This window comes from Humulus lupulus, chromosome 7, assembly GCF_963169125.1.
Source record: "Humulus lupulus chromosome 7, drHumLupu1.1, whole genome shotgun sequence".
Taxonomy (NCBI): domain Eukaryota; kingdom Viridiplantae; phylum Streptophyta; class Magnoliopsida; order Rosales; family Cannabaceae; genus Humulus; species Humulus lupulus.
Window position 1 is genome coordinate 152,128,757 of NC_084799.1, and position 25,702 is coordinate 152,154,458.

A 25,702-nucleotide genomic window follows, 5' to 3' on the forward strand; every position below is an offset into this window, starting at 1 on the left:
GGAACATGATGTAGCCATAAGCTCAAAATCTACTTGCCTCCTTTCACTTGTTCCTTTATTTTATTTTTCACCATTAGAGTATAAATTAATTAATCCAGTGGTTCCTATCTATTCCAACACAATTGCAAATTAGCATAAAGAAGAAAGTAAAATCAACTAATACCAGACGGTCCATATTTAAAAGTCGACCTTTGCCTAGTATAGTAGGAAAAAAAGAGGCTCAAACTAGTACGAGAAATAATGATACATGCATGTGTTTTTGCTAATCTGTCAATCTTACATGCACACATCTGAATGAAAAAGTGAGCGTTATTCTTCCAATGAGCAATCACATATTGGTGTAAACAACAGCGAGGCCAATGCACCAGCCAGGCCATGTTGAGTGTTTTCAACACAGCCTTAAGAATTTGACGAACAAATGCAGCCAAAATTTCACAATGCATGTCTGAAAGTAATATATCTCAGCAACAAGAGAAAAATATAAGCAACATAAATGGCTATGAAATTAAGCAAACGCCAATAAAAACAGCAGATCACATGGAAGCAAATGATCACCCTGGTTCAACATCTGTATACTTGAGATGTGATATTGAAGTAGAAACCAGAAATTTTTTTACCAGAACATTTGATATAATTTTAGTACACCAAAATGAAAGGAAAGAGAAGAGCTTAATAGGACTTCCCGCAGTGTATTAAGCTCCCAGCACCCAAAAAGAGACCAAAAATAGCTGCACTACCAAGTGTCGTTTGTCCAATATACCTAATCTTCAGTAATCCCGGAACCTGTATTCCTTAACATATATATGAATGAGAAAAAAGCATTCCTTTTTAGGCAAAAATAAATAAATGAAACCACAGATACATAACATTGATAGCTATAGTAAAGAGACTGTCATATTCACAAATATTTAAAACCAAAACAGTAAACCAATTACTACACAATATCACAAGTAACATAAATGCTGAAGAAAAAAGAAGACGAAGATAACAAAGCCCCAAGTTATCGCTGACTGCTCCATAAGAGCATCTTTTCACATTTTAATTAGAAGTTCTATCTGAAAATTTCAGTTTATTCTTTCACCTTAACCCCAAACCAAAAGGTTCATTCTTCAAATAATGACTCACTTTCGCTTAAATGGGATGTCGAACTGGTCAAAAAATAATCAGCGCTCTATAAGAGGCCACTACTTAGTTTTCCAAGAAACTCCATGGCCCTTTCTCAAGTATTGATAACCAAAAGAATAAAAAACGGAACTAAAACTATTAGGAATATACACAATGAAAGAGATCCAATAGGGCATGCTACTAGTCCAAAGTCATCTTCCTTTTCTATATTTCTACACAAGAAACAAAGCCAAAGCAAAACCACAAATTGTATGGGGCTTACATCACAAGGGATCACAACCAATTGTATCTTGTTAACTCTATAAAATAGAGTTTGTTGACTCGTTTTTTCGTCAAACAACCAAATAATAATTATGTAGGAATTTGTGAGAGTGGACTCAAGTATTTTATGTGTGATTAACAAATAATAATTGCTGAAAAGAATAAATAAATGGAGAGAGGAGTCATTGTTATTAATGTATAAGCTTGGAAGCTTTTATTACATTTACATTTTAGAGCTCTCAAGAGTGGAGCTTCAAGGTGTTTGGTACTAAGGGGCGCCTCTGTACATTTTGTTCTTAGTATGAACAGTGTCCCCCTTCTATGGTTTACATTTCAGTATTTATAGTGGAGATGAGCGGAATAAATGAATTATACAATGTGTTTCCCAATCTGGCTAAGATCTCAAAAGATATGGGAATGTTGCAGGCTTTGTACCCACCAAATTGAGTCATGAAGTTTGTCTGCATCCTTTGCTTGTGAGTTAGATGTATCGGGCGAGGGTTCACCGTGAAAGTGGCGACCGTGATAATGGCAATGTGGCTGAGCTAGCGAAGTGGGCATAATAGCAACGTGGTGTCGCCAAGACGCCTGGCAACCCTGCTTCCGGCAATGTACCCCAAAGTTGCGAAGTGCAAATTTAGGCGAGGTGAACCAAAGTGGCAAGGTGGACATTTCCAGCGAGGGGGTTCTTCTTGGTAGCTGGCGAGGTAGTCAAGCTATGGGCGAGGGCCACCTTTCCTTGAAGGTGGGGATGAGCACTTCTCTGGAAAGTGGTGAGGGTCACTCCTTAACTGAAGTAGCGAGGACCTCATCTCTCTGGGGAGTTAGCGAGGACCACACCCTTTAACGGTCTCGAGGGCCACATCATTTGAAGGTAACGAGGGTCACCTTCATTGCATCTAGCAAGGACGACCACTCTGTGATAGTGGTGAGGGCCTCTTCCCTTTAAAAGTTGGCAACATGGGTGTGGTAAATGAGGTGGCTTCGCTTAGCTGGTTGGCGAGACACACCTGGCGAGGTAGGTGTTTCCTACAACACCCTCTCCAAAAATACAACACTTTGCTGATGTGGGCCTACTTTGTACTTCTATCATTTGTCACGTCATTGTGCCAAAAATAGGTATAATAGAGTTATTTCTAATTACCTTTTCTTAGATTTTGCATTAGTTTAGTGGGTTTAAACATATTTTCTTTGAGTTTTGTTAGTTTAATTCATTTAGTTCAGACTAGAAGATTACTTAATTTGGTGATCTATGAAACAGTTGCAAGAAAAGCTTGTCATTTTAATTTTGGGCAAAAGTGCAGTGGAACTTGCCCTTGGCTCTCTTGATATTAACACCTATCATACACACCTCAAGATCTTGTGGGATGAGCTCTGATTTTCAATTGGTGCCTGTCTGTTTTTGTGGTGGAATGAAGGTTTAGGTTGACATTTCTACAATCATATGGTCAGCAGTGGCTCACCTTCATCACCTTGTACAAGAATAACGCCAATGCTTCGTCAATGTTTACTCTTCTCTATCTTCAAAATCCATGGCTTTTGCTATAGCTTCAGTGCCCAAACAAAGATGTGACCGACCTCTTTGCTCTCATTGTGGTCTTTTGGACACAACACTATTACTAGGTGTTGTAAATTACATGGTTACCCACCAGGGTATATGCCCAAAAACAAGGCCCAAATGCATACCCATCAGCCGCATTCAAATGGAGATCCTAGGGCTATAGGCGATAACCTCCCTTCAATCCATTTTGCCATTTCACAAAGCTCTACCAGGACCATTGTCATCGATGTTTCCCTTTGGATTGTCGTCGTCGCTCAATACTTCTATCTATGTTGTCACCGTCAATGCCGCACTTCGTGTTGCTATCATTTTCTTAAGATACTAGGCCACGCTATTCAATGATATTGTCTAGGGATCTATCGGTAGCGAGAAGGGGGATCACACTTCTTTTTTGAGCAGTTCTTTCAAAAAAAAAATAAGATAGAAAAATGAAAGTGTAACAAAACAACAAGTATGGAAAGCTGGTCGCCATTTGAGGGCAATCATTTCTCTTTGCCTGCAGCCTTGTTGCCCCAACTTCCTCTTTGCTTGGTACACCTCCTCTCTCTGGCACACTTTCCTCAAACGATATGCAAAAGCTCATCGCCTACCTCAGCTTGCAACTCAACCATGGTAGCAACCCATAAAGCGTTTCCCATGGCTGACCATCCCACTCCTCCAAAGACTAGCATTTCTTCCATGTGTTTCTATTTTTCCTTCAATTTTAATCTGATTTCCTATCAACATAATTTTCGTATAAAATAATTTAATGCACCCAATTGGCTTTTCATGAATTTCATATTACCAATTCGTGTAAATGTGTCGTGTTCATATCAACACGTTTATGACACGACAAAATTAAAGCAAACACAAATACAACATGTATAATTAGTAAGTCACACAAAACAACATGCTTTTACATATTTAATAAACGAGTCATGACCTAAATGTGAGATTGATACGTTTAACACAGAATTAAACGTGTTATAAGACAAACTCAAAATTAACACGATTATTTATAATTATATAACATATTATAAAATCTACAACACAATACATAGTTCAAGTTTTTCATCAACAATCCTTCATTAAAAAAAAGTTATTTAAGGACTTTTTTCAAATTTAATTTCTTTAATATAAAATATATATTTTTAAATTAGATATTTACTTGGGTCATTAATAGGTTAAGTAGGTTGACAAGAAAACAATTCATTTGCTATACCTATTAAACAGGTTAACATTAAAATTAAATGTGTTACCTAAATCATTTGCTCGAGTCATATCATCGTGTAGTGTCGAAAATTGTGGACCCTAATTTTGAGACATCAAACAAAATTCTGTGGTTGAACACAAACACCATCACATATTAAATGTTGCTCGTGTCGTATTATTTCAGTCTTCTATTCGTCTGTCACTGGGGTAATTGTGTCTTGACTGTTATTTGCTTATCAATTATACTCCTCCCTTCATTCTCCAAAAAAATCAAACCCCTTCTGAGATGTTGAACAAAAAGAAACCTACTCATTTGTGTGCTTTCGTTTGTTTATGATATGCGTCCACCCTTCCAAGTATGTTATAAATTCACTCTTTGTGCTTGTGCATCAAGCCAAATATATAGAATCTTAAAACAAAATACAGCCTCACTCTCTGCTGAGATTTTGGAAAGAATTATCAACAAAACCTTTAGTTTTATAAACTCACAATGCAACCCAAAATTTGATCTTCTCTCACAAATCCTCTACTTTGTTTTCTATATTTTCAAATATCCAACCCTTCCTAACCACACAACCCTTGGGATAGCTAAAACTGCTACCGACCACAACCTAGAAGTCCTTGTGCCTCCTCTAAGCTTACAAGCCAGCAACTATTTGCATTTTTGTGGCATACACCATTGGACGCCGAACTCACTCAACAATCGGTTCCATAATGACGATGTAAATGAACATTCCAAAAAAAGATGGGAGAGAGATTCCCCATTGTTCTTGCAGCAAACACACCAGCCCGGTGACAAAGACTAGTAAGGCCTTCTCTTTTGCAAGATCTCATGAAATCTTTTCCACAACTTTCAACCACCCAAATATCTTGACTTTTGAGGGAACACAACTTTTCCACACTATTTTAGCCCATTCTTCCTCTACCACTGATTGATTTGATACAAATTCTTGGAAAGCAGACTTACAAGAAGATTTACCACTAGATCCTCGGATCCAAACTCTTGAATCCTTCAACATTCGAAATATTGGTTTCTGCTATAGAATCTAGAGCATTACAAACTTGGCACCTCCCTATCTCTCAAATTTCTTCTAAAATGGAGATTCCACCCACAATTAGAAGTTGACAATCCTTCACCCTCGACCACTACCTCTTTTATACTTGTATTATGAGCATTAGAGATTAGTGCCAAATCAGGAAATAAGTCCTTTAAGGCAACATCTCCTACCCATATATCCTCCCAAAATCTAATCCTCTCACCATTACCCACCTTGAATCATACCAATCTTAGAAAATCACCATATATTGCCGCAATACTTCTCCACGGGCCTTTGTAAGACAACCTTTCCCCTCTTTTGGTATCCCATTGATTATCAGTAACCCCATATCTACTTTTTATCACTTTATGCCACAAGGACCTATCTTCTAATGGAAATATCCACAACCAATTCATGAGGAATGCTTTGTTTCTCCACTCCAAATGACCTATTCCCAGTCCACCTTGAAATCTAGGTTTACACACCGTTTCCCAAGCCACCAAATGTTTTGAGCCCAACAATTCACCTCCTTCCCAAAAGAAATCCTTCGTTATTTTCTCAAGAGATTTTATAATGTTTTTGGGCGCTCTAAACAGCGAAAGATAATATATTGGTAAAGACGAAATAATAGATTGAATTTGAGTCAACCTGCCCCCTCTAGACAGATAAGCACTCTTCCATCCATCAAGTCTGCTAGCACATTTGGCCACCACAGGTTCCCAGAACGCTTGCTTCTTAGGATTTCCCCCTAAGGGTAATCCCAAGTATTTCAGAAGCCATTGACCCTCTTCACATCCTATGTTTCGAGCCAAAGATTCAACTGACTCCACGTCCATATTCAACTCAAGTAACTGACTTTTGTGCAAATTAAATTTCATCCCTAACAGAGCGCAGAAGACCTTCAAAATATCTAGTAAGTTCTGAATTGAACTCTCGTCTTTCACAAAGAACATCGTATCATCTGCAAATTGAAGGTGACCTACTATGACCTCTCCCCCAATGAGGAATCCGTGGAGAAGAGATGACTCAACGACTCTATCTACCATTCTTTCTAAAATATCCACCACAACAGTTAACAAGAAAGGAGATAGAGGATCACCCTGCCTAAGTCCCCTGGTTGTGAAAAACTTCCCTCTAGGTCTCCCATTTATGAAGGCAGAGTATGAGACAGAGGACAAACAACCCCTCATCCATTTCCTCCATTCTTGTCCGAAGCCCTTTTTTGCTAATACCAATTCTAGGAAGTCCCACTCAACAGTCATAAGCTTTCTCAAAATCGATTTTGAATACCAGTCCACTTCTTTCTTTACTTCTGTATTCCTCCATAGCCTCATTAGCTACCAAAACTGAGTCAAATATTTGCCTACCTTCTACAAAAGCAGCCTGAGACTCTAATATTGTGTCAGCGAGAACCCCTCTCAACCTGTAGGACAGAATCTTGGAAATAATCTTATACAAATTAGTAATTAAATTGATTGGCCTATAATCTTTGATCTTGCAACTGATTAACTTTTTTGGTACGAGGCAGATGTATGTTTCATTCATCCTTCTTTGGATGATTCCATCCTCTGAGAACCTTCTGAATACCTCTATCAGATCTTCCTTCAATACTTCCCAGTTAACTTGGTACACTGCCATTGTGAAGTCATCTGGGCCTGGCACTTTATCCCCATTACAATCAAACACTGCTTGTTTAATTTCCTCCCCCTCAAAGGGTCTCTCAAGATGTTCTACTAAATACTCCAGTGTTGTCTTCCAATCAATTCCTTCAATGTCTAATACGCTTCTTTCGGATGATTTATAAAGATTGGAGTAAAAGTTGGTGATTTCACTCACTATATCATTCTCATTATGTAATATTGATTCATCATCTTTCTCAATCCTAGATATGAAATTCTTAGCTTTTCTAGCACTTAGGATATTATGGAAAAACTTTGAGTTTGCATCTCCCTCTTTAGCCCATTTACATCTTGATTTCAACCATAGCCCTCTTTCCCCCTCAAAAGAAATCTGCTGCCATTCTTTTTTTAGTCTACTTCTTTCTTCCACTAACTGTGAGTTCCAGTTGCCCATCTCCTCCAATCTGTCAAGCTTTGTGATTCGCCTCTCTAATGCTTGTTTCAAGAATCTTTTACTTCCAAATTCCTTCTTGCTCCAATCTTTGACCTTTCCTTTAACTTGTTTCAACCTTTCCATAAATTTGTACCCTGGCCATCCTACTGCTCGTGCATTCTTCTACCACTTTTCAAATTCCTTAGTGAAGTAACTATGTTCTAATCATGAATTGTAAAAACAAAAAGGACAGGGTCCCCACGATGGCGGATTGGAGTCAAGAACTATCAGGCTGTGATCTAATCGATCCTTACATGGACTTCCTGTCTAACAAAAGAGTATAACTCATTCCATTTGTTAGTGAATAGAAATATATCCAATCTGCAGCATATGGGTTGTTGTCTAAAATCTGGCCATGTGTACATCCCATTATTCAATTTGGGATCTATTAGTCGCAATTCCCTTATTAGGTCGTCAAAAAGTTTCATACTTTTCGTAGTAGAACTGCTATTCAACTTTTCCTGTACTCTCCAAACCACAATAAAGTCACCCAAAACACCATTTTTCTTCGCAAATTACACTTAAACCCCGCTATTTCATCCCAGAAAGATGATCTCTCCCCATATCTGCTTGGGCCATACACCCCTGATGTAACGTCCCAAAAATACTAATAAGGTTTAGTGGCTTGATTAGCGTGTCGAGAGGGCATAATTGGATATACGTGTCATTAATTGATTAAATGCGTGAGTACGTGGCATGCACAATTTTTATGATTAATGAATTTAAATGCATGTTTATGAGTATTAAATATGCATGTGGGCCCGTTTTTGTTAATTAGGGCATATTTGTACTTTTGGTCCGTTCAGGGTATAAATGTGATTATGTGTTAGATGATTGAAACCACATTATTATGTGGATATATTTGCAGTGTTCGACTCGAGGCAATCTTGGTGAGCAGATTAGTCAAATAGTTACAACGGGGTGGGGCTCAGGGTGGGCCTATGGGTATTTTGGGAATTTAATGTATATTTAGGATTTATCGATTAACGGGTATGTATTTGGTAATTAGTTAGGCATGTCGGGATTAATTGAGAATTTGTAGTACGACTCGAGGAATTAGCAGGAAACGGGGCAAATGACAGTTTTGCCCTTAAGGGCTGTAAAATATGGTGAATGAATTGTTTTTATATTCAATAGAATCGTATGTATTTATATACAAAATTAGAGAGACTAAATATGAAACTAACTAAATACAATTAACTTTAATTTCTACAACTAATATACAGCCTTTGTAAAAATATCTCATAATTGTTCTCCAGTCTTCACATATCCTGTGGAGATCAGGCCTTGTTGAATTTTCTCACGAACAAAATGACAATCAATCTCAATGTGCTTAGTTCGCTCGTGGAACACAAGATTTGAGACAATATGAAGAGCAGCTTGATTATCACACCACAATTTTGCTGAAACTGAAGTCTTAAACTCGAATTCAGTCAAAAGCTGATAAATCCATATTATCTCACACACAGACTGTGCCATAGCTCTATATTCTGATTCTGCACTGGATCTAGACACAACATTTTGCTTCTTACTCTTCCAAGAGATTACATTGCCCCCAACAAAGACATAATAACCTGAAGTCGATCGTCTATCTACCTTGGAGCCTGCCCAATCTGCATCAGAGAAACACTTAATCTAGGTGTGTCCATGATCCTTGTAAACAATACCTTGTCCTAGTGCTCCTTTCAAGTAACACAAAATTTGCTCTAATGCTGTCCAATGATGAATTGTTGGAGAAGACATAAACTGACTAACAACACTAACTGAGAATGCAATATCTGGACAAGTCACAGTTAGATAATTCAACTTTCCAACCAATCTGCGATATTTCTCAGGATCTGCAAATGGTTCCCCATCACGTGTAAGATGCACAGCTGGATTCATTGGAGTACTACAAGGTTTTGCTCCCAATTTTCCTGTCTCAGTTAACAAATCAAGTACATACTTCATTTGAGACAGAAAAATACCTTGTTTACTCCGAATAACTTCAACTCCCAAGAAATACTTAAGCACCCCTAAATCCTTCGTGTGAAACTAGGTATGAATGAAAGATTTAAGAGATGAGATGCCTCCAGTATCATTTCCAGTAATAACGATGTCATCCACATACACAACTAACAAAATGATACCAGCAATTGATCTTTTATAGAACATAGAATAATCTGACTTATTTTTCAACAAACCAAATTTCTCAACAGCCTGACTAAATTTACCAAACCAAGCACGAGGACTTTGTTTCAACCCATATAAAGATTTGCGAAGACGACAAACTCGCCCTAACTCCCCCTAAGCAACAAACCCAGGAGGTTGCTCCATATACACTTCTTCCTCAAGATCCCCATGAAGAAAAGCATTTTTAATATCAAGCTGATGCAAAGGAATGGTGAGTAGTTGCCATGGAAATGAACAGTCGAACAGATGTGAGTTTAGCAACAGAAGAAAAAGTATCACAATAGTCCACTCCATAGGTTTAAGCATAACCCTTGGCAACAAGACGGGCCTTTAAGAAAGCAATTGTTCTATCTGGATTGACTTTAACCGTAAACACCCATTTGCACCCTATGGCCCGTTTTCCTGAAGGTAAATTAACCAAGTCCCAAGTACCATTCGCAACTAAAGCATTCATCTCTTCTATCATTGCAACAAGCCAACCAGGATGAGACATGGCTTCACTAACAGTTTTAGGAATAGTGATAGAATCAAGAGAAGCAATAAAAGAGCAAGAAGAAGAAGACAGATGATTATAAGAAACAAAAGAAGAAATAGGATATGTACATTGGCGTTTACCTTTACGTAGTACAATGGGAAGATCATCGTTGAGTTCCGAATCTGATGACGAAGATGCAGGTGCAGGACATAAAACGGGAGGTGGAGGAGATGGACGCCTGGAGTACACTATAATAGGAGGTGGTGGAGGTGGTGGAGATGTAGGCATTGCAGGAGCTATGACCGAGGCAGGTGAAGGAACAAGAGACTCGTCAGAACATGTATCAGGCGCAGAGGATGTGATAGAATATACCAATAAATCATCCTCCTCCCCCTAATGAGTAGGAGTGCGTGAAGATAAAAAATAAGGTGTATTTTCCACAAAAGTAACATCAATAGACACAAGATATTTGTTAAGATCAGGACAATAATACCTATACCTTTTCAGAAGACGAAAATAACCAAGAAATACACATTTTAATGACTTAGGATCTAATTTGGTGACATGTGGACGGACATCTCGAGCAAAACAAACACTGCCAAATACCCGAGGAGCAACTGGAAACAATGACTTACCAGGAAAAAGAATTTTAAATGGGATCTCACCATTAAGTACTAAGGATAGCATGTGATTAATAAGAAAGCATGCTGTGGAAACTGCATCGGCCCCAAAAAGGTTTAGGAACTTTCATTTGAAACAAGAGGGCACGTGCAATTTCAAGAAGATGTCTGTTTTTACGTTCTGCTACACCATTTTGGGGTGCAGTATCAACGCAAGAAGTTTCATGAAACATGCCATTAGAGATCATAGAAGATTGAAATTGAGCAGATGTGTATTCTTTGGCATTATCACTTCGCAAAGTACGAACAGGCACATTAAATTGATTTTGAATCTCAGCACAAAAAGCACAAAATGTAGAAAACAACTCAAAACGATTTTTCATTAAATATAACCAAGTTACACGAGAATAATCATCCACAAAAATAACAAAATACCTGAATCCAGGTTTAGACAAAATAGAAGGACCCCAAACATCAGAATGAACTAACTCAAAAGGAACACTAGCACGTTTATTGACTCGAGGACTCAAACTAACACGATGATGTTTGGCAAACTGACATGACTCACAATCTAATGAAGACACATTACTATATTGGGGACAAAGCTTCTTGAGCAAAGGAAGGGATGGATGGCCCAAACAACAATGAGCCTCAAAAGCGGAAGTGACACTCGGACAAGCAATAGGAGTTGAGGACAGTGGATCAAGAACATACAGGCCGCCAGATTCATGTCCTTTACCAATAATCTTCTTCGTCATAAGATCCTGTAATAAACAATGATCGGGAAAGAAAGAGATGCAACAATTCAAACTACGAGTAAGTTGACTAACAGAAAGCAAATTAAAGGATAAATTAGGTAAATGTAAGACTGATGACAAAGTAAGCAAAGGTGTAGGAGTAACAGTGCCAGATCCAAGAACAGAAGATAAGGTAACAGAAGAAGTGGGACTATAAGACTGAAGAATGGAAAAGAGACTGGAATTACCTATCATGTGATCTGTGGTACCAGAATCAATGACCCATTTCGAGGATGTGGAAAGAAGGCATGCATTAGATTTACCTGAATCAGCAATTGCAATGACAGAAGGAGATGAAGACTTGAGTGATTCCTGGTACCTTGAGAACTTGGAAAATTCATCTGCAGAAATAATGACCGATTTGTCAGATGCACCACTAGGGCTTGCAACATTAGCATAGTGTTTTTGCTAATTTTTAAACTGTAGCTTCTTACACTCGAACTTGGTATGGCCTGGTTTCTTACAATAGTTGCACATAATGCTCCCGGATTCCGGTGTTCGATTGTCAGGCCTTTGTGAATTGCCTCCTTTGGAACCACTTGGAGTAAAGTTTCTCCATGGTGCATGATTATTATGACCAACCAAAGCACTATTAAGAGAAACAGATGGAGTAGTTTCTGTACGAAGAACACGGCTAAAGACATCTTGTAAAAAGGAGACATCAGACCCAAAAAGAACCTGTGACTTTGCAGAGTCAAAGTCAGATGAGAGTCCTGCTAGAAAGCTCATGATAGCCATCTGCTCTCACTGGCGCTGTTGAACCTTCACATCAGGTCTAAATGGCAACACATTAAACTCTTCGTATGTCCTCTTAAATGTCATAAAGTAGTTCATAAGAGACTGATCTTGTTTCTCCGCGCGATAAAAGGCTTTGCAAACATCATACATATGCGATAGATTGTCTTTTCCAGAATATAAAAACTCCAAGTAATCCATTAGTTCTTTAACCAATTCATAATGATTAATTAAACTAATTACCTCATTATCAATAGAATTTCGAATTTGAAAAAACAAACGAGCATCCTCACGTAGCCACACTTTTCTTGAATCGTCTTTTTCTTTGGGAGGATCATCAGTCAAGTGATCATCTTTGTCAATACTCCTTAGATAAAGTCGAATCGTCTTACTCCATTCCAAATAATTCAAACCAATCAATTTATGGCTCGTGATTTTAGACATCACGGGAACCACATCAGAAATAACTAGTGGTTTTGGATCTGATTTCATCTCTGCCATAACCTCAAAAACAAATATCGGAAGAGACAAGACAGAATCAAACAACGAAGAACAAGTAAATAACACCCAAATACGAAAAAGTGAGAAATACCAAACTACAACCTGAGACAGATGCGAGTAGGCTCAAGAGGAGCCGAGAAACGAACCGGAGATGATTCGCCGTCGAAATCCCCGTCACACGCGCCTCCACGCGCCAACGCGTGGGGTAGGTGGCAGAAGGAACAAGCAGCGCGTGAGCCACAAGCCCGAGGAATCCGGCGACCGGACTTTGGGGTTTGGCAGATCAGCGGCTGGGCAATCTTTCTAAGTGGGCGGTGAGAACAAATGATCACTCTAAAGATGGTTTCCGAAAAAGAACCCTAATTGAAAAACCCAAATTTGTGATGAACCCTAATTGAAAACCCCAATTTGTAATGAACCCTAATTTCGAATTTCGAATTCCCAATCCCAAAATCAGCTCTGATATCATGTAAAATATGGTGAATGAATTGGTTTTATATTCAATAGAATAGTATGTATTTATATAACTAAATAGGAAACTAACTACATACAATTAACTCTAATTTCTACAACTAATATACAGCTAATATATTCTAACAACAATAAAGGGGTTGAGTTATCTTTAGGGGTATTTTGGTCTTTAGATTAAAGGATATAGTTAGGAAGGCTTCAGGAAATAACCAGAACACATTAGAACATCTCTCAGCTCTCTCTCACACTCTCACGTTCTCTCTCTCCCTCACTTATGCCTTGAGGATTGTGGAGTTTTGAAAGAGAAGGCTTAGGAATTGAAGCTTGGGGACTGAATAATTAAAGCTAGGACTGGTTGAGGTGCAGCTTAGGGGCAGAGTCATCATCAAGATAAGGCTTAAGTTGTGGATTTATGGTGGAATTTGGCTGTTAGTACAAGGAGTTCCTAGGAGGATTTTGGTTAGAATTTTAAGTGGTTGTGTTGCTCTGAGTAGACTATTGAGGTATAGAGGCTCAATTTCTGGTTCTGATGCATGTTAGGTTAGACTTTGATTAATCAGGTTGGGAGAAATCGCAGGAAAAGCCCCAGGATTTCAGGGTTCACGGGGGCGCGCTGCGACCCAGTTCTTGGGTGCCGCGGCCCGCGTGACCCCACAAGCCTTGGGGGGCTTGCTGTTTCGTAGGCACGCCGCAGCCCTAAAGGCCAAGTCGCGAAGCGTGTCCCTGGGAAATTAGGGGCTGGCACCTCTGACTTGGCGGTGCGCCGCGACCCTTAGGGCCAGGTCACGGCCCGCCTATGCAGCCTTAGCCAAATTGGGTTTTTGGGCTCGGGAACCTAAACCTAAGTGATCGAGAAGGGTTCTACTACCCGGTTTGGTAGAACTCGAGATCCTGAAAGCTGATACGTTATTCGTAAAGCATTTAATTGGGTTGGATTTTAATAGTTATCCATTTTTGTTTGTGACTAGAGTTACCGTTAGGCTCGGAATTGAGGATCATGCTCAGGACTGCTCTACATCCTCCGCTCATGACTCGGAATTGAGGATCATGCACCCAAGTTGTGAATGGGCTAAAATTCCCTGTAAATGAATATATGTGGGATCATAAATGTATTTATGATTTGAGATATCTGTGTAAGCAGGTTTGCTCGTGCCACTTTCAGTTGCGTGTTTCGCAACCTGTCTATCTATTATGTTTGATATGAAAGTCCGGCCTGAGGGAGTCGAGGCTGATGTTAAGCGTGCGGAACGCAGCTCGACCTAAGCGAGTCGAGGTCAGCTAAATAACTAGAAGGCTCGGCCTAAGGGCACCGACACCTAACTAATTGTATTAAGACTAAATTACATGTTTGAATTAAACTACTTATTGTTGCCTAACTTATTGCTTGTATTCTACTGTTGATTGCACTGGTTGATCTAAGTTTGCTATGCATATACTTATCTATGCTTGTTGAGTTTAGTTTTCTTGCTGAGTATTGGCTCACGGGTGCTACGTGATGCAGGTAAAGGCAAGAGAAAGCTGGACCAGCCATGAGTTGGAGAGCTTTGAGGGCGGTGTGTACATCGGCAGCTGCTCGACCGCCACAGCCGAGGGATTGACAGGTACTAAAACCAAAATTGTATTTTGCCAATTAGGCTGGCTTCTGTAGTAATTACTTTTGAGGGTTGTAACTGCCTTGTAAACATTATTTTTGAGATCTCGTGTATCAAACTCTTATTTTAATGAAAGTCAATTATTTTACGGTCAAACTCTTTTAACTCTATAACCCGTCAGTTGACTTTAGGAACACGTTTACGTCCAAATAATTTAATTAGCAAGTCGTGCACTATTTAAAATACACAATGTAACGGTCTTGGCTATCCAGGGCGTTACACCTGAGAACCACCAAGGATCTTTACCTTCTGCTTCGATCAAGACTGAAATTGAAAATTCTTCCACTAATGAATCAATCTCTTTTATATTTCTTGTATCCCATGCTATAAGGGTCCTACCAGATCTTCCTACTGCAGGAAGTAGAGCCCACGCCTTATTTCTCAACCTCCAAATACTCCCTATAAACCTTCTATCCACACTCTCCCTTTTAACTTCTTGGAGCACAATTAAATCGAGATTAATCTTACAAACGGTTGCCTTAATGGCCCTCCTCTTCTCTGCTGTCCCGCTTCCCCTCACATTCCAAGTCATTATCTTCATTTAGAATTACTTGAGGCCCCATTCTTCTTCCAATTGTTTTTATAGTTCACATTGAATGTCAGAATTTTCAGTTCTCTACTCCTCGATTTCTGAAGTACCATCGACATCCCCATGTCGTTCAAATATTGAGCTAGAACACTCCAATCCTGTGCTTGTTGTTGAGCAATCTTTTTTTTTTTCTGGTGTGATCTACTATCGTGAACTAGATCATTGTTTTCTAATTCAGCACCTTGACCTTCCTCTTGTAATGACAAGTCCCCCACGTCCTTCATATCTTCGTTTGTAACCCACAATTGTCTCATATCTGGCATAATTTCTTCTAATTCTTCCTCGTCTGATGCAAGAGAATGGTCATCCTCATCCTCTGAACTGCCTCCACTCGAACTATCATCATGATACCCATTTTCCTGAAATTCTTCAATGAAATCTATTTCGTCTAGATGTTTGTCCATTGTATCTTCTATTCCCATATTAGCCTTTTTTGAGCAAGCTTTCTTCTTTCTTGTGTCTTCTCTTCTTCTTCCTGATCTAAAGCTTCAATTCCTTTAATGAGGACTGAGCACTTTCTTGCTTTCTTTGACTGATTAAAATCTAACCAAAAGAGGATAATTGCTCTAGAAAATACTGCTCTTTCTTTTGGGTAGAATTCCTTAGCTTTAACGTCAAAACATGATAAAAATAAAGCCCTTGGGTCTACTGCCTTCTTAGTGAAATTGGGCATGTCACTAAAAATAATTGCTTTTGAAGAAAGTAGGCCTTTTCCCTTTACACTAGGGCCCGGCCAAGTATCCCCTTTATGGGATATGGGCCTGTCACTAATTTTAAATGCCTTCGAAGAAAAAGGGCCTTGTTTCTCTTCAATAGGGCTATTATCCCCAACTTGTTTTCCTTCTAGGGCCTTATTCAGGGCCCACTCAAGATGGCCCAAGTAAAAGTTAACTTGCATTTCATTCAAAAAAGACAACTGCCAGGTGGGTTTATTTGGGCATCCTATGGGCCAACACGTGTAAACTCTAAGCCCCACAAAATAAGTTTGTAGGATTTTTAAAAATTATGTTGTCCAAATCTTTTAAAAACACTCTCCAAACAAACCGTATACTCCAAACGTACTTAAGTCTTCTCGGTTCCAGCAATTAAAAAAGACTGCCTATCTTCCTAGTCGCAATTCTTCTTAAATGCCTCCATCCTTCCCAAGTTCCTATCTTCCACAATTATTGGTCCTTCAAAATTGCCTAGTGGACAGCTTGGGATGCCAACAGTCTGCTCCTCTCCTCCATTCCGTCCATCTTCCTCATCTCCCGTGGCCTGATTTTTGCTCAGAGTTTCATCCTCATTTCTAAACCAAACTAACTCGCAAACCCCATGGAATTTATAACTCCTATTGTTGAGTTTGAAGCACTTGAGGATGTACGTCGATCCCTCCCAAGGCAGAGATAGAACCTCCTGAATGAAGTCGTTTTCATCACCACATAGCTTTAATCGAGCATGTGTGAGGTAATTCATCTCAACAGTGTCTTTGTCCTTGTCAATGAGTCCACCACAAATAGATCTGATTCTTCTAAACACCTTCATATTCCACATGTTCAATGGGATACCTTCTACACCAATCCACCCATAATGACATTCTAATCTCTTATTTGTTAGTTAATTTGCTTGATTCCATGGAGCCAATCTCACTGTGGTTACTGCAGTGAGTTTTAATGTTCCCATTTTCTCCAACCTCGTCCTTTCCTCCTCACTATTACTCCATAAGACATCTTTATCATCATACAGTGCACTTATCTCGTACTTCTTTTTAAATCATCGATTATTCCATACTGTATAGCTTCCCATGGCACAAAACTATTCATTCTATGCACTAATACGGCTTGGCTCCATTGTTTATCCTTTGTGTTTGCTTTCAAGTAGTCTGAGAAATGCTGTCGTTTTGAATCAAAAGTATGGAATTTTTCATTGAACTTGGGAGGGCCAAAATTGATCGCTGGATAATGCTCCCAACCTCCTTTTTTCTGCTTGGATCCTGTTGATTTCTTCACCACACTAGCCCAATTTTGTTTGTTAAAGACCCTCTTTTCAACTGGCTGAACCTTATCTGCTGCTGCCTTCACTACGCTTGCCCATGTCTGTTTGGATTCTGCCTTCTCTCTTCTATGATTCTTGTCTTTGTTTCGCTTAACACTTGATGTACCTCCTTATTTGTGATCTGCCTTCTGCCTACTAACCCATTCAAGCAATCCTGCAATTCCTTCCACCCTTTTGAATGTCGCTCTCCTGGAATGATCACCGACTTTAACATCTTTTTGTGTAACGTCCTCTACTGTTCTTAAAGCACTCTACCATCAGACTTAATGAGTTATTCCTCAAAGAATGCTTGAATTTCTACCTTTGTGACTCGCTGATCTTTTGTAACTCTGTGATTGCTTCTGTTAACCATGTTGTTGCATCAATAGTTACTATAATCTCGTACCCTGTCAATCTTGTTCTCTCACAGATTCTGACCGAGCCCCCGTCGCTGGTTAATGCTAACATGAAAACCTTATGCTTAGTACTGAAGCTCCAGTACTGATTGTGACCCCTGAAACTTGCAGAGGCCGAACCATCTTGATGACCATAGCCAATGGGGTTATGAACACTTTTCTTCCCATGACCAGTGGGGTCAAGGTGCCTTTTCTTGGTGAAAAATCCATAGACAGGAGGGCTATGAAACCTTGTGAACTGCATGGCTCACAAACTAGAAAAAGGTGAATGATTTTTCATGATTTTTCCTTCTCCATTGCCTCCCAAACAGAACCTAGTTCTTTTTCTTAGGCAATGGAATCTCAGAAATGGAATGGTGCCATGGATATTGAGTTAAGCGCTTTGGAAAGCACTGGTACTTGATCTATTTTTGTCCCTACCCAATGACAAACACCTTGTTGGTTATAAATGGGTTTATAAGGTTAAATTTTAAATTGATGATCCTATAGACAGGTACAAAGCTCACCTTGTTGCTAAGGGATATACACAGCTGGAAAGTATTAATTTTCTTGGCACCTTCTCTGCTGTTGCAAAACTTGTAACAGTTAAGGTTTCGCTTTCCCTTGTTTCTATTCATGGTTAGGTTCTCACTCAACTTGATGTTATTGATGTTCTTCTTCATGGTGACCTTCATGAAGTTTAGGGGGAGACTCCTCCACGTAATGTTGCTTGTAGGTTACACAAATCCACTTATGGCTTGAAGCAAGCCTTTCGACAATAGTTTCATAAGTTCTCAAGTGTTTTCCTTTGAAAATGTTTCATTCAATCAACAAGTAATGATGGCTCCTCCTTGACCCTCATGGTTTATGTTGATGACATAATAATTGCTAGTGATGATGTTTTGGTTGTGGACAATCTAAAAATTGCTCTTAATGAGCGCTTTAAAATAAATAATTTTTGGATCTTGAACTTGCTAGATCATCTAGTGGAATTTCAATTTATTAGAGGAACTATGCTCTTGAGTTACTCTCGGATACATGATACTTGGGTTGTAAAATGATCTCTGATCTCAAACTTTCACAAGATGAAGGTGAGCTCCTTGCTGATCCCAAAAGATATAAACATCTCATTGGAAAACTTATGTATCTCTATCTTAGCATCACTTGGCTCGATCTTAGTTATTTGATGTATCTACTAAGTCGATTTTTGGCCAATCGAAGAGAAACACATCTCAAGGCAGCAAATCATAATATTCAATACATCAAAAAATGCTCATGGTCACAGTATCTTTTTCATCTTCTCAAATACAATTGAAGGCTTTTACAAATGCGGATGTAGATTGGACAACATGCTTGATACTCGAAGGTCCAACACTGATTTTTGTGTTTTCTTGTATCATTTCTAATATCATAGAAGCTCAAGAAACAACGTATTGTGCCACACTCTTCAGCAGAAGCAAAATATTGTGCTATGGCAAATACCACTTGTGAGATTACTTGACTTCTTGACTTCTTTCCTTGCTGAAAAATCTTCACGTTCCTTATAATCGACCAGCTCTTCTCTTTTGTGACATTCAAGCTACTTTCCACATTGCTGCTAACCCTATCTATCATGAGTGCTCCAAACATATAGATTATAGAAATAGAATGCCATATTATTCGAGAAAAGTTGCAAGTAGGAACTTTGAAGACATTACATGTTTCAAACCAACATCAATTGGTTGACAAGTTTACCAAAGCTCTTTGACCTTCATAGTTTCTTATTCATTTAGGCAAGATGGGAATTGACAACATTTATTCTCCATCTTCGAGAAGTATTACATGTGATTTTAGCATTTTTCTATGTAACCATGTTTGTAGTTTCTAGAATTAGTTAAAATATTATGAGCTGTCATAGGGCTTTAGTTGTTATGTGTACCATCTTTCTTTACCCTATGTATACAAATTTTGCCTTGTAATCTTTTCAAGAGCAATGAGAATGAACATTCAAACTTCCATTCCATTAACCTTATTTCTCTAATAAAAAGGCTTCTTACTGAAAAGAAAATAACATAAAAATCTTTACTGAAGAGACTGGATAATTCATAACATCGAATATTAAAGTATATGCAACAATAGACAATGAAAAATAATATGTAGAAATGGAGCCAACTTTGAAGTCACTACAATATCATATGTAAAAGTTTATGACAGGACCAGATTATGTACCTTATACCTAATAGCCTCATAAGTCCCATATACAGCGCCTGGATGTAAAGTTAAAATTAGAAACAGAATCATAAAAGACTTGTGCAGTCAACTAGGCTAAATTCAAGCAATGCAAGGCATAAGTAGCTTAGGCAGGATATTGGAATAGTCATTAAAGTTTACCAAGATTCTTCAGAATTCTTAAACTAATCCAACAGCCACCCAAGATAACATCTTTACCATATTAGACAAGAGAAACATTAGAATGTATACAACTGATGTCGGAATTCCACAAGTTGGGCAAAATTGTGGGATAGGGTTGGATTGAAATGCACTTTATTGATGGAAATTGTTAAACTATGTATGAAGGAACAATGGTTTTGATATTAGTCAGCTTATACCACCAGGGATGTTCCAACATAAAATGATATTGCATATACAATAAAAGTCATGAAAACATGAATCTTTACTTTTTGTCTATATAAAAGAAAACTCTATATGTAGGGGATGGATGGCATGGCCGAGAAACCTAAAATTAACTTGCATGTTCTTCTCTGTTCGAATATAAGTTTCCTCCCTTGTGCAAACCCACCACCACAATAATAATAATAATAATAATTCATCGTAACTCCAAAGCCAAATGATGTATGTAACTTGTGAGTGTGACCTATCTTTATACATAAAATTCATAAAAACAGAGGTGAAACAATGAACTGTCAAAGAAAAATCCCTTTATAAATGAAATTATAAAACCACAGGTGCAACGCTGGACTGTTACAGAAAAATCTCTATGTACAGCACATCATTCTGCTTAAAAAACAAGAAACAAATAAATAATAGATCATGAAACTCAAAACTCAAATTGCTACCTTCCAACGTAGACCACGAATTCAGATACACACATGATAAAATTAAAAGACCGAAATCAAAACAAAAAATGCACAAGTCCCATAATCCTCAGAAATTAGCCAAGAAAACCTAACCCAAAACTAGATGATTATATGATAGAGGTATTGAGAGAAATGTTTATATCTTTGTATACATATATGAGAGGGAGAAGTGTAAGGAGAATTACCAACAGCGCCACCAACGGCACCGCCGACTGCGACTCCAGCGGCCACACGAGTCATACAACTGTCCCTTGCCATTGTAGAGAAGAATAGCTGTTTATGGGTTTGAGAGTGAGTATGGATGTAGTTAGGCAGATCCTCAGAGCAAGAGTTTGGGTAATTATTATCGCATACACCGTACACGGCCGCGGGTTCTTTCAAGTTTATTTATTTATAGATATAAGATAGGTAACCATGGCATATGTATTTGGGTACATTCTGTTTGCCGTTTAAATTTTTATATACACGTATTACACGGCGGCGAATTCTTTCAATTATTTTATTATTTTTAAATGATTTAAATATATTTTCAAAATTTATAAAATAAAATAAATATTTAATTAAAACTTTAAAATAATAATTTTAATTAATAAAAAAATAGAGTTAAAAAATTAAAAAACTAATAAAAATCTTATTAATTAACATTAAATAAATTTTCATTTTAATTTAATTAACAAATTAATCTAACTTTAAAAAAAAACATGGGTGAGATTAGAAGGGTGGCGAAGTAAGATGGTAAGAGTGAGGTTGAGTTAAATATGAGGTTTTTTTTCCTTAATTAAATTAAAATTTAAGTTTATTTAAAGTTATTTAATAAGATTTTAATTAGTTTTTTACTTTTAATTTGTTTAATTAATTAAATTTATTTATTAATATTATTTTAAATTATTAATTATATATTTATTTTATTTTATAAATTCTGAAAATATATTTAAATCATTTAAAAATAATAAAACAAATGAAAATCAAATAAATCACTAAAATGAGGGGTAATCTTTATATTAAAAATAGAAACACACGGAGTACCAAACTATGTAGTTTTTGCAATCAAATGATATCAATTGATAATTATCAGAAAGAGTATCAAGTTATTTCGATAAAACACAGGGTATCAAATGAGCATTTAGTATGTTTTGGCACTTGTATTTACAATAATGCTTATTTGGTACCTTATATTTTGAAATCGTATATATTTAATATCCTATACTTAAATTTAATTAATAAAATTTTACCAATTTAATCAAATTACTATTAATTATATGAGTTACAAATTCAAATTTAATTACTTAATTACATATAATATGATTGATGACAGTTTGGTTATATTAATAAATTTTATTTATCAAATCTGAGTTGTTGACTGATTTTTTCGCTATCAACTTAATAACAGAACTAGGGGTGCACACAGATCAGGTTTCCGGGTTTCAGATGCATCAGGTTTTACGAGTTTGGGGTTGGGAAATGGGGTACCAAACCCGCTCCGAATTTTTCAGTATTTTGGGTAATTTCGGGTTTGGTCGGGTCGGATTTCGAGTGAGATTGGGCCAAAAATTGGCATTGGTAAAAAAAAATCAAAAATACCAATTTTTTGACACTTTTTTAATTTTTTTTTACTTTTGACATGTTTTTTTATAACTTTGTTATGAGTTTGGTTCAATTGATTTTTTACAAATTGCCTTGGTAAAAATTTTTGAAAGGGTAGGGGGTTAGGATTCTTTTGTCATCAAATTTGAATTAAAATTAAAATAAATATTTTTTTATTTATTCGGGTTAAAGTGTAACCCAAACTCGTGTATGTGTATTTACCACACTCGAACCCTGTAGGAAATACTTATTGCAGGATCTTTATTTATTTTCATGCAATTTACATATTATCAAATAAATATGCAAATTCCTAGAACATGCTTCTATGAAATTGATACAAATACAGAGTAAAGTAAAAATTTACATTACACAGCGGAACTGGAACAACTTCATTCTTCAATCTCTCTAACCCTTGATTCCTTTTGGTAGTATAGTATTATCAAGAAATTGAACAAGATCAGCAACACAGTCTTCCTCACCAAGCCTTTGATCAACCTAAAACTGGTGTAGTGTAGCGACCCAAATTTGCTAATAAGGCTTGGAGCCTTGATTACTGTGCCTGGAGGGCAATAATTGTTATACTGTATTAATCTATATGAATTTATTGAATATGTGGTTAGAATGCATGTTTAGGTGAAATAAATATGCATGTGGGCCCCATTTGGCTGTTAAGGGCGAGTTGGTAATCTTAGCCCGTTGAGGGCATAAATGTAATATATGTGATATTGTTGATATAATTGTGATTTATCTGTGATGCACGTTCCAAGATGGTCCTAGAAAGTCATTCCGCTTAAAGTCACAACAGGATTATTATAAACTTAGTTGGGGACTTTTAATTAATGGTTAATGGTATTTTAGTAACTTGGGTAACTATAGGTAACTCTTAAGGATAGTTACTTTGAGTATGAAAGTGATATTTTTGCAAGGGATTAAGGAAAGGACTAAAGTGCCTTAAGGGTTAGTTAGAGACTAAAATAGAAATGAGGGTAGTTGGGTAATTAGGCTTTAGGAAGGGATAACCTTGGCTGAAGGATAGTCATTCACGTTTCTCTACACTTAGACAAATTCAAGAATTATGCTGAATGTTTGAGAAGAAGCAAGAAAGAAAGGAAGAAGGGGTCTAGGGCTGAGATTGGAGTTGAGTTTCTTGAGATCAAAGAAGGAGTTCAAGCTAAGTTTGTGGCAACTAGAGTCAAGCTTAGGCCAAGATCTTTCCAGAGGTTCTCGGTGAGGCTCGGACTAGAGGATCGTGCTCGAGGATTCAGTGCTCAAGAGGCTCGGGACACAGGTAAGAAAGCTGTTGTACCCATAGAGCAGGGCGAGGCCCCATAGTTGTGTTGCAGGGCACGACCCTATGTGATTATGTGTTGGGTGTAGCTCATTGATTGTGTTAGTATATGTTTAAGTTATGTTTTAATTTTGCTGTGTACGCATATATGTGTGAGTGATTACAAGGGTCGGGAACGGCCAAGGCCGGGAATGGCGAAGGCCGGAAACGGCGAAGGCCGAGAATGGCAAGGGGCCGGGAGCAACGTTTAGCACGTGGAGTGCGAGTTGCCAGGGTAAGACCCTAAAGGATACCTGGGATATCCTTACGGTGTAGACTGCAACTCAGGGCCTGGTAAAGCGCCTGAGACGGCATGGTCGTATGTGTTTAGCTTGTTGACAAATTGGTTGTATGCTAAATGGTTCATATGCATATGTTATCTGTTTATGTGGAGTTTTCTTGCTGGGCTTTGGCTCATGGGTGCTCTGTGGTGCAGGTAAGGGCAAGGAGAAAGTCAACCGACCATGAGTATGGAGAGCGTGACACGCGCGTACGTGTCTGGTCTACCCGGCTGCCACAGCCAGGGGTTCTTTTGGGAGTTGTTTGTAAAGAACCCTATTTTGTCGTTTAGTCGACTTAAAGTATATATTTTGAGTTGTAAATATTTATAAACAGTATTTTGGGATCGCAAATGTTAATTGATTTATGATTTTCAGTAAATGGATTTATTTTCTAAGTTTATGTCTCTGTTTATGATTTAATTACAATTTACCTTAAAACCTCGATTAGCGAGTTAAAAGCACGTTTTAAACTCACTTAGTAACGACTCTAAGGAAGTAGGGCGTTATATGTGGGCTGGTTCTCAACATATGAGATAGATATCTTGAAGAGAAGAAGAAGATAGAGTGGCCAAGAAAGGTTAGATTGTCTAGGTTTTCACTTACCAATCAACTGAAACTCACTTCCTTATGAAAAACCCTAGATATCATATTCCTTATATAGGTAACTTAATAGACTTTATTTAAATTTAAATTAATTAAAAATAATAAACAAAAATAAAAGTCTTGGGCTGCCATAAATGGACTTGGGCCCAATCTCTTTGTTTTGAATTTAAATCCCAATTGGGTCTAAATTCAAAACCTTTTTATTTTTTTTAACTAATTAATTAGTTAAATCATTATTCAAATTAACTAATTATAATTTGAAACTTGATTTAATATTAGTTATTTATATTGACACCAATTTATCAATATTAATAGATTTACCCAAAGATTTTATTTTATTCTCTAAATCTCATATATCTATAAATTTTCCAAAATTGACCTAGTCAACTTTAAAAAATTATAATTGACAATTAAATCAATTAATTGAGACATTCTAAATTATTTACTCAAAGGTGATGCGAGGACCATGGATCCATGAAATCAAGCTCCAATAAGTTACCATGAATTTATTTATGAATAATTTCACTATCTTATTAATTCCTCATGACTCTATTATAGACTCGGAATTGAACTCTTGAATTCATAGAACGTATTTCCCAAACCATAAATACGTTATCTATTGTTATAACCATTACAGTTAGTCAATCCTCTATCGATGACTTACTAACGAGATGGGTGCATATTACCGTTTTACCCCTCATCAGTATTTTATCATTAACTCCCACTAAATTCCTTATAAATGATATTTTCGTGAACTTAATCACAAAAATGAGATCTCAATCATTTAACCTTTTGAACAAAGCAATTAAGGAAATCATATTTTCACTTCTCATACAGAAGTTATAGATTTCATATCTATGAATAATACTCCCACTCAATTACACTACTAAATCTCCAAGATGTAAGTATGGGCTAGATCGTAGGGTAAGCTGGTAACGAACAAATCAAAAGATTTAAATAATATAATTAGCAGAATATTATCATTCAAAATTAAGATCGACTTAACCTATGGTCAACGTTGTGACATTGATTAGATTTGATAACAACGATACTTATTTATCAATCAATAATTAATATCGGTCTTAGTCTGATGTAACTGAATACATCCGATCTTATCTACTTG

At 37.3% G+C, this 25,702-nt stretch overlaps 1 protein-coding gene across 1 annotated transcript; it reads right to left on the reverse strand.

Annotated features, from left to right (window-relative positions):
- Positions 1 to 295: 295 nt before the first annotated feature.
- Positions 296 to 21,209, reverse strand: LOC133788726 (uncharacterized). Its single transcript, XM_062226315.1, has 3 exons — positions 20,970 to 21,209; positions 19,916 to 19,953; positions 296 to 783 (listed from the first exon to the last, which is right to left on the reverse strand). Exons 1-3 carry the CDS (start codon positions 21,040 to 21,042, stop codon positions 670 to 672), a joined length of 225 nt encoding a protein of 74 aa, XP_062082299.1. The 5' UTR covers positions 21,043 to 21,209; the 3' UTR covers positions 296 to 669.
- Between the last annotated feature and the right edge of the window lie 4,493 nt (positions 21,210 to 25,702).

Coding starts and splice junctions, on each gene's coding strand:
- LOC133788726 (XM_062226315.1), bottom strand. CDS start 21,042: ATGGCAAGGGACAGTTGTATGACTCGTGTGGCCGCTGGAGTCGCAGTC. Junction 19,954..20,969: donor TGCCGTTGGTGGCGCTGTTG/GTAATTCTCCTT, acceptor CTTTACATCCAG/GCGCTGTATATGGGACTTAT. Junction 784..19,915: donor ATGAGGCTATTAGGTATAAG/GTACATAATCTG, acceptor TAAGGAATACAG/GTTCCGGGATTACTGAAGAT.